A 15,725-nucleotide genomic window follows, 5' to 3' on the forward strand; every position below is an offset into this window, starting at 1 on the left:
TTTAGATATACAGCAAGATAAGAGCCATTTTGGCCCAGGAGCCTGTGACACGCAATGAACCTACAACACCCGATACATTTTGAACCGTGGGAGGAAACCAGAGCCCCTGGAGAAAATCCACGCAGACACAGGGAAATCATATAAATTCCTTACAGACAGCGGAGGATTTGAACCCCCGTCCTGATCACATGCTGTAGCAGGATTGTGCTAACTTGAAGGCAAAAATAAACTGCTGAGGGCTACTTAGCAGATCAGGCTGCTTCTGTGGAGGCAAAAGCATGGTTGAAATTTGGGGTCAAGATCCTGCATCTGGATCATAGGCCTATCATTACTTTGAACATTCATTTCATTGTAACTCCATACCATAAGATAGAGGAGTAGGTTGGTCAATTGGCCCATCCAGTCCAACATGAGCTGATCCATTTTCCCACAGTCCCACCTCACCCCCCTGCTTTCTCCCCATAACCTTAGATATCCTGACAATTCAGATACCTGACAATCTCTGCATGTGGCAGCAAATTCCAAAGGTTCACCACTCTCTGTCTAAAGAAATACCTCCGCATCTTGTTTTAATTGGTGCACTTTGGTCCTCTTGCATTGGACTCTCCTACCATAGGAAATAACTTTGCCACTTCTGCTCTGTAAAGGCGCTCTTAACACGACTGTATGAACGTTAGAAGAACCCTTCTCCCTAATGTTGGACAAATAAACTCCACCCTTTCTTGCTCTGGATTCCAGCAGCCACAGTGTTTTAAGTAATTGAAGCCCTGTCTTAATTAAAACAATCTTTTTCACAAGGAAAGATTATTGTTGGACTGAGAGAACGTGAAAAGAATTTTTTAAAAGCCTTGCCTTGTTGGAGGGATCCCTGTTGGAGGGTGCCCCGTTGGAGGGGTGCCCCTTTGGAGGGTGACCCGTTGGAGGGGTGCCCCGATGGAGAGTGCCCCGTTGGAGAGTGCCCCGTTGGAGGGGTGCCCTGTTGGAGGGGTGCCCGTTGGAGGGTGTCCCGTTTGAGGGGTGCCCGTTGGAGGGTGCCCCGTTGGAGGGTGCCCCGTTGGAGGGGTGCCCCGTTGGAGGGTGCCCTGTTGGAGGGGTGCCCGTTGGAGGGGTGCCACGTTGGAGGGTGCCCCGTTTGGAGGGATCCCCGTTGGAGGGTGCCCCGTTGGAGGGGTGCCCATTGGAGGGTGCCCATTGGAGGGTGCCCCGTTGGAGGGGTGCCCCGTTGGAGGGTGCCCCGTTGGAGAGTGCCCCGTTGGAGGGTGCCCCGTTGGAGGGTGCCCCGTTGGAGGGTGCCCCGTTTGAGGGGTGCCCCGTTGGAGGGTGCCCCGTTGGAGGGGTGCCCCGTTGGAGAGTGCCCCGTTTGAGGGGTGCCCCGTTGGAGGGTGCCCCGTTGGAGGGTGCCCCGTTGGAGGGGTGCCCCGTTGGAGGGATCCCCGTTGGAGGGGTGCCCGTTGGAGGGTGCCCCGTTGGAGGGGTGCCCCGTTGGAGAGTGCCCTGTTGGAGGGTGCCCTGTTGGAGGGGTGCCCGTTGGAGGGTGTCCCGTTTGAGGGATCCCCGTTGGAGGGATCCCCGTTTGAGGGGTGCCCCGTTGGAGGGATCCCCGTTGGAGGGGTGCCCGTTGGAGGGTGCCCCGTTGGAGGGGTGCCCCGTTGGAGAGTGCCCCGTTGGAGGGGTGCCCCGTTGGAGGGGTGCCCGTTGGAGGGTGCCCCGTTGGAGGGATCCCCGTTGGAGGGGTGCCCGTTGGAGGGTGCCCCGTTTGAGGGGTGCCCGTTGGAGGGTGCCCCGTTGGAGGGGTGCCCCGTTGGAGAGGTGCCCCGTTGGAGGGATCCCCGTTGGAGGGGTGCCCGTTGGAGGGTGCCCCGTTGGAGGGGTGCCCCGTTGGAGAGTGCCCCGTTGGAGGGTGCCCTGTTGGAGGGGTGCCCGTTGGAGGGTGTCCCGTTTGAGGGATCCCCGTTGGAGGGATCCCCGTTTGAGGGGTGCCCCGTTGGAGGGATCCCCGTTGGAGGGGTGCCCGTTGGAGGGTGCCCCGTTGGAGGGATCCCCGTTGGAAGGGCTTCCCTCCGGACCCGCCTGCAGGGGCGGAGAAGGGGCCGAGCCTGTGGGCCGGTGCGTGTTGACGCTGCCCCAGGAGACGGCTGATACACGGATCGGGTCCCGCGGACTCTGCAACATGCTGGCGGCGGCCGCCGCGCTGTTCGCCCTGGCCCGGCTGTCCGTGGGACAGGGCGCCGACACCTCGCTGCCCTTCGCCGAGCCGCAGTCGTGCCCCGGCGACCACTTCTACGATGCGTCCGCCCTGCAGTGTTGGCCGTGCGGCGCGGCCCGCCGGCGGAGCGCTGACGGTAAGAAGCCGGCCGGAGCTGCCGGGGCTCCTCCCTGTCCCCGCACTCCCTTCAGGGGAGGGGGGATGCGCGGTGGCGGGGTCCTGTGCAGCCCCGAACGGAGAGAGCGGGTCGGCTCAGCTCGGACCTTGACGGAGCCATGATCCGCTGGACCAGACTGCGAGCTGAAGCCGGACCCAAGCTGGCCCCTTGTGCCCAGTGGTCGCCCTCATGTCTCTGTGTGGCTTCTGAAATAACGAAAGCCCCTTTCACACTTGCCTGGGACCCCAGGAATCAAACGCCAATCGGCCTTTGAAGCAGCAAGTGTGAAAGCAAAATCTGCTCAACGCCCCTCACTCCAGACATTGCCCGCCGGACCCCCAGCACAATCCCCCGCATCTGCAGACTCCAGCGTTGAGATCAGGCAAGTGTGAGACGGGCAATGGCATTGCAGGCACTTCCAACTGAAGGCAGAACAGACCAAAGTCCGGGGATACACCCTTGGAAGAGTAAAAGTGTCCCGGCTAGGGGTGCTCCAGTGTGAAAGGCCAAACCCCCTTTCCTATCCTGGGACACTGAACGGCCAATTGACTGGGGTGCAAGTGTGAGAGGGGCAAATAACAGAAGAGAGTTTACTCACTGAGATACCGTTCACCAGTCTCATAAGGGTTTATCCCCCCGCCCCAGTGTTTGTCTGTTCTACCTTGAATCGAAGTGCCTGCAATGCAATTGCCCGTTTCACACTTGCCTGATGTCAACGCTTTGTACTAGGGGTCAAGGGCAGCAATCCCTGGTGTGAGATGCCAGCGTTGAACAGATTTTCCTTTCACACTTGCCACTTTAAAGGCCTATTCCTGGGATGGTAGTGATCAGCCATGATCTGTAAAATGACGGTGCTGGCTCGACGGGCCGAAGGGCCTACTCCAGCTCCTATTGTCTATTGAAAGGGGGCTATGTGTGCCCCCCTGTGGGGGGGCACGACAGTATGTGCTTTCAAGATGGGGTGAATGCCCAGTTAGCGCCCCACTCACAAGGCAACTTGAAACAATACGGCCTGGTCAGCAGGCTCCTAAATCAACCTCCCTACCTTGGAGGTCGTCAGGGAACCCAGTTAAACTTACCAAGGTCTCGTGCACCAGCGGCTTGAAAATGAAAATGGCTTGCTTGTGTGTCGCCGGGCAGCTTGTTGGTGTCAAGTTCAAAAGTAGAGGAGGAACTCAGCAGAGCAGGTCAGGAAAGGGGATATTATAATGTGGTTTAAACGTGCCTCTCAGGAAGAGTAAGGTTAAAATCTTTTACTTCATTTCATCCGGTGAGTGGGTGGCGCATCACTCACCGCGTCATCACGGGAGCGATTCTTCCTGCAGGTTAAAAGGTGCTGGGAGCACCTTCGACCCATTAAACGCACCTGGGTCCCAGGAGGGCTACCTAGGAGCGGCAGTTTAAAAGTGCCTAGTGAGAAGGGTGTATTCTTACGCAATTACTAAATAGTTCACACTATCCTGACTCTATAACATCCCTCCTTCTCAAGATAAAGAAAAAAATACTGGTCTTTATCACTTTCTTTCCAGTGCAACTTAAGTAACTGAACTAGTTTATTTACACAATTATTTTTAAATAGTTCACACTGGCAGCAGTATGTTGCTTCACCATTTTGTGGATTTGGCTGCGACCGTTGGGCTCTGTGTTGCTGGTCCACGTGAAGGTGATGTAGTTTGTGGTGCTTTACCTGACAACTGCTGTGTTGATGTTTCGGTATTAGTGGTTGTAGTCTCTTCACTTGATACCTCACTTGCTATTGGTTTTGTGGGCTTTGCTGGTATTAAAGCTTTCTGCATCATCACATCTTGTGTATGCAGGATGTGAATTCTGTTCCTCCTTAGCTGATCGCCAGAGTCTGCCTTGACAATGTATGATTTTGATGTCTCAGCTTCTCTGATGACCTTTGCTGGGGTCCATGTTTTCAACATTGGCTCTTGAATATGCATGTGGTGCCCTCTGAAGAGTTCTGGCAGTGTTTGTGCATGTTTGTTATAACGCTGGCATCCTTGCGTGTCAGCCAGTCTTCTTCTGCCTTCCTCCTAGAATTCTGGAGGGTGTATTTTTTTAATATATAATTTTTTTATTTTTCACACTGTGAACCATGTCAACCAAAATACAAACATTTCCCTCTTAAATATACACAGTGCCATTTTCTCCCCTTTTTTCCCCCCTACCTTCCCTCCCCCCCCTTCCCACCCCCCTCCAAAACCAATAAACGTTCAACATATACAATACAATAAAACCATGAAACAATGTCATCACACAATGAAAAAATAAACAAGAAAAATGTGTCATCTACTTTTACACACTGGATCAGTTCATTTCGTCTTCTTCTCATTCTACCATTTTAGGGGGTGGTGATCTGCGGTAGACCCTCTCTGTTGTGTTCCATGTACGGTTCCCAAATTTGTTCAAATAATGTGACTATTTTTTTAATTATATGTTATTTTTTCCAATGGAAACATTTATTCATTTCCATGTATCATTGCTGTACTCTCAGGCTCTCTTCTGATTTCCAAGTTGACATTGTATATTTTTTTGCTACAGTAAAATCTCTTGCACTTCATCCAGTTTGAGGCCTAATTCCTTTCTTCTTGTATTACTTAGAAGAAAGATCTCTGGATTTTTTGGTATGTTGTTTTTTGTGATTTTATTTAATACCTGATTGAGATCTTCCCAAAACTTTCTCACTTTCTCACATGCCCAAATTGCAGGTACTGTTGTTCCCATTTCCTTCTTACAGCGAAAACATCTATCTGATAATGTTGGATCCCATTTTTTTAACTTTTGGGGCGTGATATATAACCTGTGTAACCAATTATACTGCATCATGCGTAACCTTGTGTTTATTGTATTCTTCATAGTTCCAGAACATAACTTTTCCCATGTTTCATTTTTTATCTTTATGTTTAAATCTTTTTCCCACTTTTGTTTGGGTTTATAGCTTATTTCATCATTTTCCTTCTCTTGCAGCTTAATGTACATGTTCGTTATACATCTTTTAATTATCATTGTGCCTGTAATCATTTATTCAAAGCTGCTTCCTTCTGGTAACCTCAGCCTGTTTCCCAATTTATTCTTGAAGAAGGCTTTCAGTTGATGGTATGCAAACATTGTACCATGAGAAGGGTGTCTTTTTCTTGGCAGAATTGTTTTATATCTCCTGCCATTTTGAAGTTCTGCCAGGGACTTCATGTCAGCCCTTAAATGTGTTGCTCGTAAGGATAGAAGAGCCAGGTCTGGGTCTTCTCTTGTTTCACAACACTTAACAAGAGTGCATTTCACAGTTTGCACTTGTCTTTCAAAGAACCCATGACCTTTGGGGTACTATGGGGACGATGTAGTGATAATAAACCCATACTCTGCAGCCAGCTTTCTGAATTCTTCTGACGTGAACTGTGTTCCATTGTCACATATTACTTGAACAAGGTTGTTCAGCAAGGAGCACTCTCTGAGGTGATAGTTGACACTCTCAGGTCTTTCACCCTTTTGACGAATGGAAACAGAGTAGTAACAGGCGACAATTAAATGCCATTCTTGATTCTCGATGAACAAGTCCGCTCCCACTGTGTGCCATATCCTGGAAGGTACTTCAGTGGAAATAATTTTGTTGTGAGTTTCTGTACTTTTGGCATATTTGACATGTAGCCACCATATTTTTGATTTCTTTGTTTAAATCAGTCCAGTACATGGCTGACTTTGCACTGAGTTTGCATTTCTCCATTCCCATGTGACCTTTATGTATTTTCTGGAGAATCTTTTTCTGCATTGTTTCAGGTATCATCAGTTTTGATCAAGCCAGCCGAACACCATTCTCCAACGATATGTCATCTCTTATAGAGCAATATTGACACAATGAAGACTGTATCTGCTTTATCTTCTTGGGCCATCCTTGTATTACTTGTTGAGAAAGCCTTCTTACTGTTTTCTTCTCTGATCTGGTTTAATTTATTACTGGTCACACTGACGAGATGATGCATCTTGATCCCCGTGTCTACCATTTCATCTTTTTCATTCGGGGAAAGTCGTGACAAGGTATCAGCAAGCACCATCTCTTTGCCTGGTATGTATTTTAAGTCAAAGTCGTAGAAGTAATCTCTGCAGTCTTGCTGGTGCCTTGTTTAGGTTCTTTCTCTGGATGTTTTCCAGTGGGCGATAATCACTTTCCACTATAATCTTTCTTCCATTCAAAAACTTGTGAAACTTTTTGCATCCATATACGACTGCCAACAGCTCTGTCTCAATATTGGCATATCTGGTCTCCACTGTTGTTAGTGCTTTTGAGGCAAAAGTATTGGTTTTCCTTCTTGCACTAAAGCTGCACCAAGGCCTCTTGGATGCATCTATTTGCAGAGTGGAGGGCTTTTTCTCTATCATAGTATTTCAACTCCACTTTTCTGCATATTATTTATTGAGCTGGTCAAAACTTCTCTGATGTGATAGTGACCACTGAAATTCCACGTCTTCCTTCAGCAACTCTCTGATGTTTGCTGTGTAGTCTGACAAATGTGGTATGAAGGAACTCGTGTATTGGACCAATCGAAGGAAACCTCTGAGTTCCCTTTTGTCCTTTGGGTGCTCCATCTCGGCAATAGCTTTAATCTTCTCTGGTCTTGGCTTTACCCCATCAGGAGTGTACACCATTCCGAAGAACTGGCATTCCTCTCTTTTATAATGCATTTGTCTGCATTAAATTTAATTCCAGCTTCTCTTGTTCTCTCCATGGTCTTATGTCGATGAAGATCATGAGCTTTTCCATCTCTGCCAGAAACCTGATGTTGTCCACAATGCCAACAGCACATTTATACCTTCTGTAGGTCTCATCAATCTTCTGTTGGAACATGTCCTGGCTCACCTTTAGGGTGAAAGGTAGTCACAGGAATTTGTAATGACCAAATGGAGTATTGAACATTGTTAGTAGTGTTGACTCCTCATCTAGTTTCACATTCCAGGATCCATTCTTAGCATCTAGCTTGCTAAAGATTTTGGATCCTGTTAGTTCCACTGTGATGTCTTCTAGTGTCGATGTTGGGTAGTGACCCCTTTTTATTGCTTGAGTTAAGTCTTTAGGGTCCAGACATTTTCTCAAGTGGCCATTTGGTTTTTCTTTGACCACTATGGAATATACCCAGTCAGTCGGCTCAGTCACTTTGGCTATCACTTTTATCCTTTCCATGTCCTTTAGTTCTTGCTCCAGCTTCTTGAGGCACGGACTACTGGTTTGCAGTTTGTATCTATAGCGATACGATATTGAAAGTCTCCAAAGCATCCAACTGAATCATTAAAGCATTCTGGGTATGAGCTCAGCCTTGTTTGTGACTGGAGGTTAGTTCTCCAATGGAGTGACTCTGTTGATCCTTTTGGATATCTTCTTCATCTGGATCTCATAATTGACAGAGATCAATTGCAACTCCCGGCAGCTATCCAGACCTAGAATTGCTGATTCATCTGTGTCTACCACGTAGAATGTACAGAGGAATTTTTTTCCCTTGTGGCAACCATTAATCTTAACTCTCCTTAGCTGCTTGATCATGGGTCAATAATTGGTCGTTAATTTGACATTTGCTGTTTCCAATGCACCATCGTTTGAATCCCCCTTTTATTATGTTCTCTGGGAACATCTGGCAGTAGAGTCTGAGTGGAAGGACATTGCTTTGTGGTCCAGGATCCAGTTTCACCTTTGGGTTAAATATTGTAGGCTTGTTCTGGATTGTCTTCTGTATTTGGATCTTTGTGTACAACTCCCTTCCTTCTTTCATCTCACCTGACATCTCGTGAAGGTGTATGGATTCCATGTCCAGGATCTGGGTGTCGGAGTCGTCATTGTTGTTTCCTTTTGTGTGGTGAATCTTCTTGTCTTTTTTCTTCACTGGTATTACTGTTTTCTTTATACCAGACTTGCATATCTTGCCCACTGGTTTTGTTACCATTTGCTCTACATTCAGAACTGTATGTTTTGGTCATCGAAAGGATGTTGTCTGCCACACTTCCTGCAGGTCCTGGGGGGTTTGCACTTTTCTGATTGTGTTCTTTATAGCATCAACCCTTCCATCTCTTTGCTGTGGGTGGGTCTGCAAAGAGAGGGATTTTATTTGCATCCTCATGGCTTTGAAGGCTCTGGCTGTGTCTATAGCTTCAGTCGGCTTTGAGCTATCCTTCCCTATAAGTGACTTTTGCACTTTGGGATGGGCACTCTCCCATATTAGTTGATCAACTAATCTTTCTTCTATATCCTTAAATCTGCATTTTGCAGCAACAACTTTTAGTCCAGTGAGGAAGTTATCAACAGTTTCATTAGTCTCTTGCATTAAGCCTTGAAATTCATAGTGTTTAATTCTGTGATTAGACCTGGGTTCAAGGTGAGAAACAAACTTTGCAAATATCTGCTCTGGATCACTTTTCTCTATATAACTGACCTTCTCTTCTGGTGTTTACTACTCCCACCCTGGGGAAAAGGTGCTGGCTGTCTACCTTATCTATGCCTTTTGTAATCTTCTAAACCTTTTTCTCCCCCAACCCCCCACTGATGCTGTTTGACCTGCTGAGTTCCTCCAGCAGAATACAAGATTACACAGTGTTTCATGTACCTGACTAAGGGCTCAGGCCCGGAAAGTTGGTTACCCTTTACATCCTATGGATGCTGTGTGACCTGCTTGATTTCTCAAGTATGCTTGGGTATTGCACTCAAACTCAGTATCTGCAGAATTTCTTGTTCCTCCAGCAGATTGTTTTCAATTCAATAAGGTGATTGGAGAGAGGGTACTTACAGCATGTAAAACCAGACACAAGGTTAAGGGTTAAATCACAAAAAAGGGTTATAGAAAGCTGATCAAAACACAAATGCTGAAGGAACTCAGCTGGTCTTGCAGCGCCCATATGAGGTAAAGATATATTACCAATGATTTGGGCCTGAGCCCTTCCTCAGGTAATCTGGAATAGCCCCCTCACTCTCTCAAATACAATGCAGATTAAAAATATGCAGATGTTGGAAATCTGAAATAAAACTAGGACATGCTGGAAATACCCAGCAGGTCAGGCAGCTTCTGAGGAAAGGGACCACTGAGAGGAAAAATGGATAAAGGGTCTCTGAATACTTTATTTAAAATTTTAAATGTACAACATATAAGTCCCCCCCCCCCCCATACCCACCTACATCCCATCCCAGAGGAAGAAAATGGAGATTTGACATCAAAATTACAGTAAGCCACCATGAATCAAAGCAACCCCACCACGACGAGCTTCAGGGAATTCAACATTTTAAACCCATATAGTCGAAACAGGGGCTCCATACTTTAGAAAAAAAAGATTATTATCACGTAAATTATACGTTATTTTTTCCAAAGGAGTACATGACCTCAATTCCAGATCCCACCTCTGCAAACCCAACTCAATCTCATTTTCCCAAGTTATAGCTGTATATTACCTTGGTACCGCCATCGCCAACCTTAAAAATGCAATTTGATACTTAGTCAACCTCACAATCAAACTCAACCTTTTAACATTACCAAATAAAAGCAATATTGGGTCCATTGGTAAATGAATTTTTAAAACTTTCTCTAAAAATTCCTTAAGCCGTCTCCAAAACAAGTTTAACCTTATCACATAACCAAATTTAATGTAAAAAAAAGTCAACTTCTTTAACACATCTAAAACATAAATCTGAAGAACTTAAATTGTATTTCTTTAATTAATGCAAAAAATTATAATGAACTAATTGAACATTAATAATCTTAGACATACTATCCTTACAAATAGATCTCCAATCATCATGGTCAATTGTAATTCCCAAATCCTTTTCCCATTTCAATCCTGATTTATGAATCTCTAATTTCAGCATTTTACTTTGAAGGGTCTTTGAGATGAAACAGCTTTATTCTTCTCTCTGCTGATTGTTGCCTGACTTGCTGTATGGTCCCAGCATTTCCCTCAAATGAGATTGGAAGTCTATTAAATTTTCAACCACGTTTGGTGGATTTTTAAAATTCTTTCATCTTTTTTGGGTTGGGATTACAAACAACCTCATGGATATTTGAAATATTTTTAATTTCCTTTCTATTGGTTAAAAAAAAAGTTGAAGGAAAAACACACACAGAATATGCATAATTCTTTGGGAAGAAAGCTATGAATACATACTAGGAGGAACCAGAAACAAACTTTGACAAAATTTATCACATGTTCTAATACATTTTAATTAGCCAGTTGCATTCTGTCTGATTCCCCTCCTGTGACAAGCTTGGGTTTTGTTTGACAACATTAACAATGCCATATAATAATGTAATTAAAAACATTAAAAACTGGAGGAACTCAGTGGATCGAGCATCATCAGTTTCTCCCACAGAAGCTGCTCGACCCTCTGTGTTCGTCCAACAGATTGCTTTTTGCTCCAGGTTCCAGTCTGTGCAACGTCTCGTATGCCTCCAACGTAAATATGCCATTTGATGCTATTGTTGGTCATGCAGGATGAACATGATAACTGAATTTGTCTCAATTCTGAGAGTACTTAGCTTGGATTAATTTAAAGTAGCAAAGTTCTCAACTAATCTCATTACTCCCAGTGGCCAACGGGTGTCAGGTATTTAGAAGTTGGACATGGTTTCTGTGAGGAAGCTTACTGTTGTTACCCTGTGGAATGGATTCCTGATGAAAACAAATACATTTCTGAAAAGCCCTTGTTTCTGAACTAGTTTCAAACAATTAGACACTTGGCTAATTTAGTTGGATCCCTAAGAACCCTCCTCAATAGCTTTCCCACCATTGACATAAGACTCATTGGGTTATAAATCCCAGGGTCCTCCCTATTACCTTTTTAAAACAGGGGATGACAATTGCCATTCTCCAATCCTCTGGTACCTCCCTGTGGCCAGGAAGAATTCATAATTATGCCTCACAAATTCTTCCCCATCTATCCTCTTGCAGTAAGGAGTTAACAGTCAATATTTGGGAAATTGAAATCTCCCAGAACAACATGGTTGTTATTTCTGCATCATTCCAAAATCTGCCCGCTTATCTGCTCCTTCATGTCCTTGGGGCTATTTGGGAGCAAATGGACTACTCTCAACACAGCAATTTCTCCCTTCCTGTTTATGACTTCGACCTATACTGAATCAGTAGACGCTCCATCCACAACATCCTCCCTCTCTTCAGCTGTGCTACTAAAATGAATATATTTGATGGAAACAATTGCTAAAGAGGATTTGTCAATGGGATCTACTGAGCTTGTCATAGAGTCGCAGAATTTTACAACATGGAAAAGGCCCCTCAGCCCCACTTGTTCATACCAATCAAGTTGCTTATCTAAGCTATTCCTATGTACTTGCACTTGGTCCATATCCCTCTAAACTTTTCCGACCTGCATACCTGTCTAAGTGTCTTTCAAACCTTACCCACTTCTACCACTTCGTCTGGCAGCTTGTTCCATGTTGTATCTATACCTTCTGGTTGTAGTCTCACCTATGCTGGGGAAAAGACTGATCATCCACCTTAAATGCAGTATGTCCCTTAGATTATAATGATCTTTGCTATGAAAGTTAACAGTGGGTTTGGTCAGAGCATAGAAATCTCAGAATGTTCAGTGAAAAGTGGGTGCATCTCCCTCCTCCCCCTCCTCTCCCTTCTCCCTATCTTCTTCCTCTAGTTTGCTTCCCCTTCTCACTCCCTCCTCCTCTCTCACTCTCCTCTTCCTTTTTTCTCCTTCCTTCCTTCCTTCCACCCCCCCCCCCCCCACCTCTGAAGGTCAAATGGATTGCCTACAATTTGCAGAGTAGAATTTCAGCCATACAATGACATAAATAGTTCGTGGACTGATCATTGGACTGTGAAGAGAGGCTGAGGATCTCAAATGATTATTTTAATCAAAATGAAGGTACAGAACTTTGCAATTCAGGCTTTAAAATTAATGACTGTGAGCTCGTAAATTCCGAGAATGGAATTGGACAAGTGAAAAGAGGGAGGATGTGCAAGGAATGATCAAAAAGACCCAAGACAGAACTCCATTTACACATATTAGATTTTGCTACAAAGTATTCCTTTGCTATTTAAACATTTAGGAACCTGCATTATTAGTTTTCTGCCTTCATCAGTCATTCATACTAAAGCAAAGCAGTTAAATAGCCACTGTTCTCTTGTGTTTATTAACAGAGTTCATTGAGATGATAACATAACTGGACGCTTGAGTGGTTTATCTTAGAAAACATTAATCTGCAGCCTGTCATCACCTATTTTAGGAAGTGACACCTTGGTCGTAAAAACAATGGTCATAAGGCAAGACACAAAACATTGGTGGTCTACTGGCATCACAACTCCTAAATAGGATCTCTTGAGAAGATATTGTAAAGATCTTGGAGGGAAATGTTAATAGACCTACCCAGGGACATCGAGGTGGTCACGTCTCTAGCACAGAGGCTGGCCCCCTGTCTCAGAAAGGAAGTGGGGGGCGAAGAGCGATGGTGATTAGGGACTCATTGCTTTGACAAGTGGTTAGGAGCTATGATCTTTGGCTGGAGGGGAGGTGCCTGAGGATTGGAGAATGGCAAATGTAGTCCCCTTGTTTAAAAAGGTAACAGGGAGAATCCTGGGAATTATAGACCAGTGAATCTTGTGTCAGTTGTGTGCAAACTAATGAAGAGGATTCTTAAGGATAAGATCTATGAGCATTTGGAAAAGAACTCAAGGAGAGTCAGCATGGGTTTGTGAAGGGAAGGTTGTACCTCAAGAGTCTAATTGAGATTTTTGAGGAGGTTACTTAAGAAATTGATGAGGGTAGGGCTGTGGATGTGGTCTACATGGATTTTAGCAAGGTATTTGACAAGGTCCCCCACGAGAGATTCATCCAGAAAATCATGAGTCACAGGCTCAGTGGAGCCTTGCCTGTATGGATAAAAAATTGGCTTGTAGGTAGAAAGCAGAGACTTGTAGTGGACGGAGAATCTTCTCCCTGGAGGTCGGTGACTAGTGGAATGCAGCAGGGTTCTGTTCTGGGGCCCCTGCTCTTTGTGATTTTTATAAATGACCTGGATGAAGAGGTGGAAGGATGGGTCAGTAAGTATGCAGATGACATGAAGGTTGGAGGAGTTGTGGATGGAGCTGAGGGTAGTTGAGCTTATAAGAGGATATAGACAGGATGCAGATTTGGGCAGAAAAATGGCAGATGGAATTCAATCTGGATAAGTGTGAAGGACAAACCAGAAGACTGAGTTCAGGGTTAATGGTCAGCTTAAGAATGTGGATGAACAGAGGGACCTTGGGGTCCAAATCCATACATCGCTCAAGGTCGCTACACAGGTTGATAGGATAGTTAAGAAGGCCTATGGGATGCTGAGATTAATTAATGGGGGGAGGGGGATTGAATTCAGGAGTAGAGAGGTGTTGAATTCAGGAGTAGAGAGGTGTTGAATTCAGGAGTAGAGAGGTCATGTTACAACTCTCCAAACCTAAGAGTATTGTGTTCAATTCTGGTCACCTCATTATAGAAAGGATGTGGAAGCTATGGAGGAGATTTTCCAGGATATTGCCTGGATTGGGAAACAAATCTTAAGGGACATGGTTAGCAGAGCGGGGAGTTTTCTCTTTGGAGCACAGAAGGATGAGAGGAGACTTGATAGAGGTTGACAAGATTATGAGAGGCATAGACAGCCAGTACCTGTTTCCCAGGGCAGGAATAGCAAATACTCGAGAACGTGTACAAAGTGAAGGAAAGGAAGTTTAGGAAAGACATCAGGGTAAGTTTCTTTACACACAGAGTTGTAGGTGCCTGGAATGCTTTGCCAGTGATGGTGGTGGAGGGTGATGTGGGGGCATTTAAGAGACACTTTGACACATAGATGAAAGGAAAATAGGTTATGGGGTAGGGAGGGTTTAGTACTTTTCTCGGGGGTAGGAATATATTGGTCAGCCGAATAGCGAGGGCCGAAGGGTCTGTAGTGTGCTGTATTGTTCTCTGTTCTAGTGACGACAGGTGTTTTTGAGAGCTCTGTATGTGGCAGGAGCATCCAGGGACTAGAGGAAATGGTTGTTGAATGTGTGGTCAGACTAATAACACTGGCAAAGAGGACATTTTCTAGACTTCTGACAGGATCTGTTTATTGTGTAGATTTGTTCATGGTCGGCTCACTGGATTTCGTGATTTAGGGAGTGTGCACAGAAGTCAGTTATTGTGAAATGATGTTTAACATTTGGTTTTTTTTCTTGGTTTTTTTAAATTTTTTTTAAAATTTTTTATTTTTTACACCATAAACCACATTGACCATGATACATACATTTTCCTTTTCAAATATATACAGTGTCATTTTCTCTCTGCCCCCCCCCTCCTTTGCTTAACATTTGTGAAACAATTTCCCTTGGAGAATGATGATAGGAGAAGATGGTAATGGAGGCTTGATTGTTTACTTCATGCCTGACTTACAAAGATGTAGCAAATAAGGAAACCATTGGTCAGGTGTGTGCCTCAGGCAGGAGTACTGGTAATCCACAAGTTGGAACCTGTAAACAAGCATGGGCTTGAGCTGACCATCTTTGAACTCAGAAACAAAAATGCTATTCACTGTTCCAGAGCTAACTCTTCGTTCCAGATAGTCTAGTTTCTGATAATGATATTGCCATACACAGAAGTGCAATGTACATCTGCACCGATATTCTTGCTTGTTGCAGCCAAACAGGAACTTTTTGTAAATTAAAACCAACAATAATGTACATTAAATTACCCCAGTGCAGAAAGAGCTAATAAATATTACAGATAATAAAGGGGTAAATACTTTAACGAAGGGCTCAAGCCCGAAACATCATTTCTGTATCTCTGCCTTTGCTACATAAAGGACACTGTTTGACCTGCTAAGTCTCTCCAGCATGGTGTGTTTTTTTTTAAAATCACAGATAATAGATATTCATAACTGCAGTTTATGCAAGAACACAAGTGGTATTTCAGTAGTGCAGGCAATTTCCAAGAGGTCTGCTTCTGGACAGGCGGAATAATGATCCAGAATTCAATCTGTGCAAGAAAGGAGCTTCAGAATGGAAGGCTTTGTATTTAAGGCAGAGAGATTGATCTATTCTTGATTAGCCAGGGCATCAAACGTTTTGGGGAGAAGTCCTGGCAGTGGTGCTGAGCGGGAAAATGGATCAGTTCATGATTGAATGGTGAGGCAGACTTGATGGGCTGAATAGCCTATTTCTGCTCCTATGTCTGAAGGTCTTTGACTGTCTAGGTCAGAAGGATATTAATTGACTCATTTATGATGAATATATTATTTTTTTGTACTTATTATCTCTTTTTAACTCAATCATAACATTGTAGTTTTTTTCACTTGTTTTCTAGTTTTTTTTGTGCAAAATACCTGTTCAGCTGCAACAAGGAAGAATGTTGGTGCA

The 15,725-nt window shown here is 44.6% G+C and overlaps 2 protein-coding genes across 2 annotated transcripts in view; one reads left to right on the forward strand and one right to left on the reverse strand.

The window, feature by feature from the left end:
• Positions 1-184: 184 nt before the first annotated feature.
• Positions 185-2,172, reverse strand: LOC138743852 (ribosome-binding protein 1-like). The gene is made up of 2 exons (XM_069899452.1): positions 853-2,172; positions 185-262 (listed from the first exon to the last, which is right to left on the reverse strand). The coding sequence occupies exons 1-2, from the start codon at positions 2,170-2,172 to the stop codon at positions 185-187; spliced, it is 1,398 nt and encodes a 465-aa protein (XP_069755553.1).
• LOC138745052 (meckelin-like) overlaps positions 2,005-15,725 on the forward strand; it is a 91,979-nt gene continuing 78,258 nt past the window's right edge. The window contains exon 1 of the mRNA XM_069902127.1: positions 2,005-2,342. Within this exon, the coding sequence (XP_069758228.1) occupies positions 2,171-2,342 (172 nt within the window). The 5' untranslated portion in view covers positions 2,005-2,170. The remainder of the gene's footprint in view (positions 2,343-15,725) is intronic.

This window comes from Narcine bancroftii, chromosome 10 (assembly GCF_036971445.1).
Source record: "Narcine bancroftii isolate sNarBan1 chromosome 10, sNarBan1.hap1, whole genome shotgun sequence".
NCBI classification, from domain to species: domain Eukaryota; kingdom Metazoa; phylum Chordata; class Chondrichthyes; order Torpediniformes; family Narcinidae; genus Narcine; species Narcine bancroftii.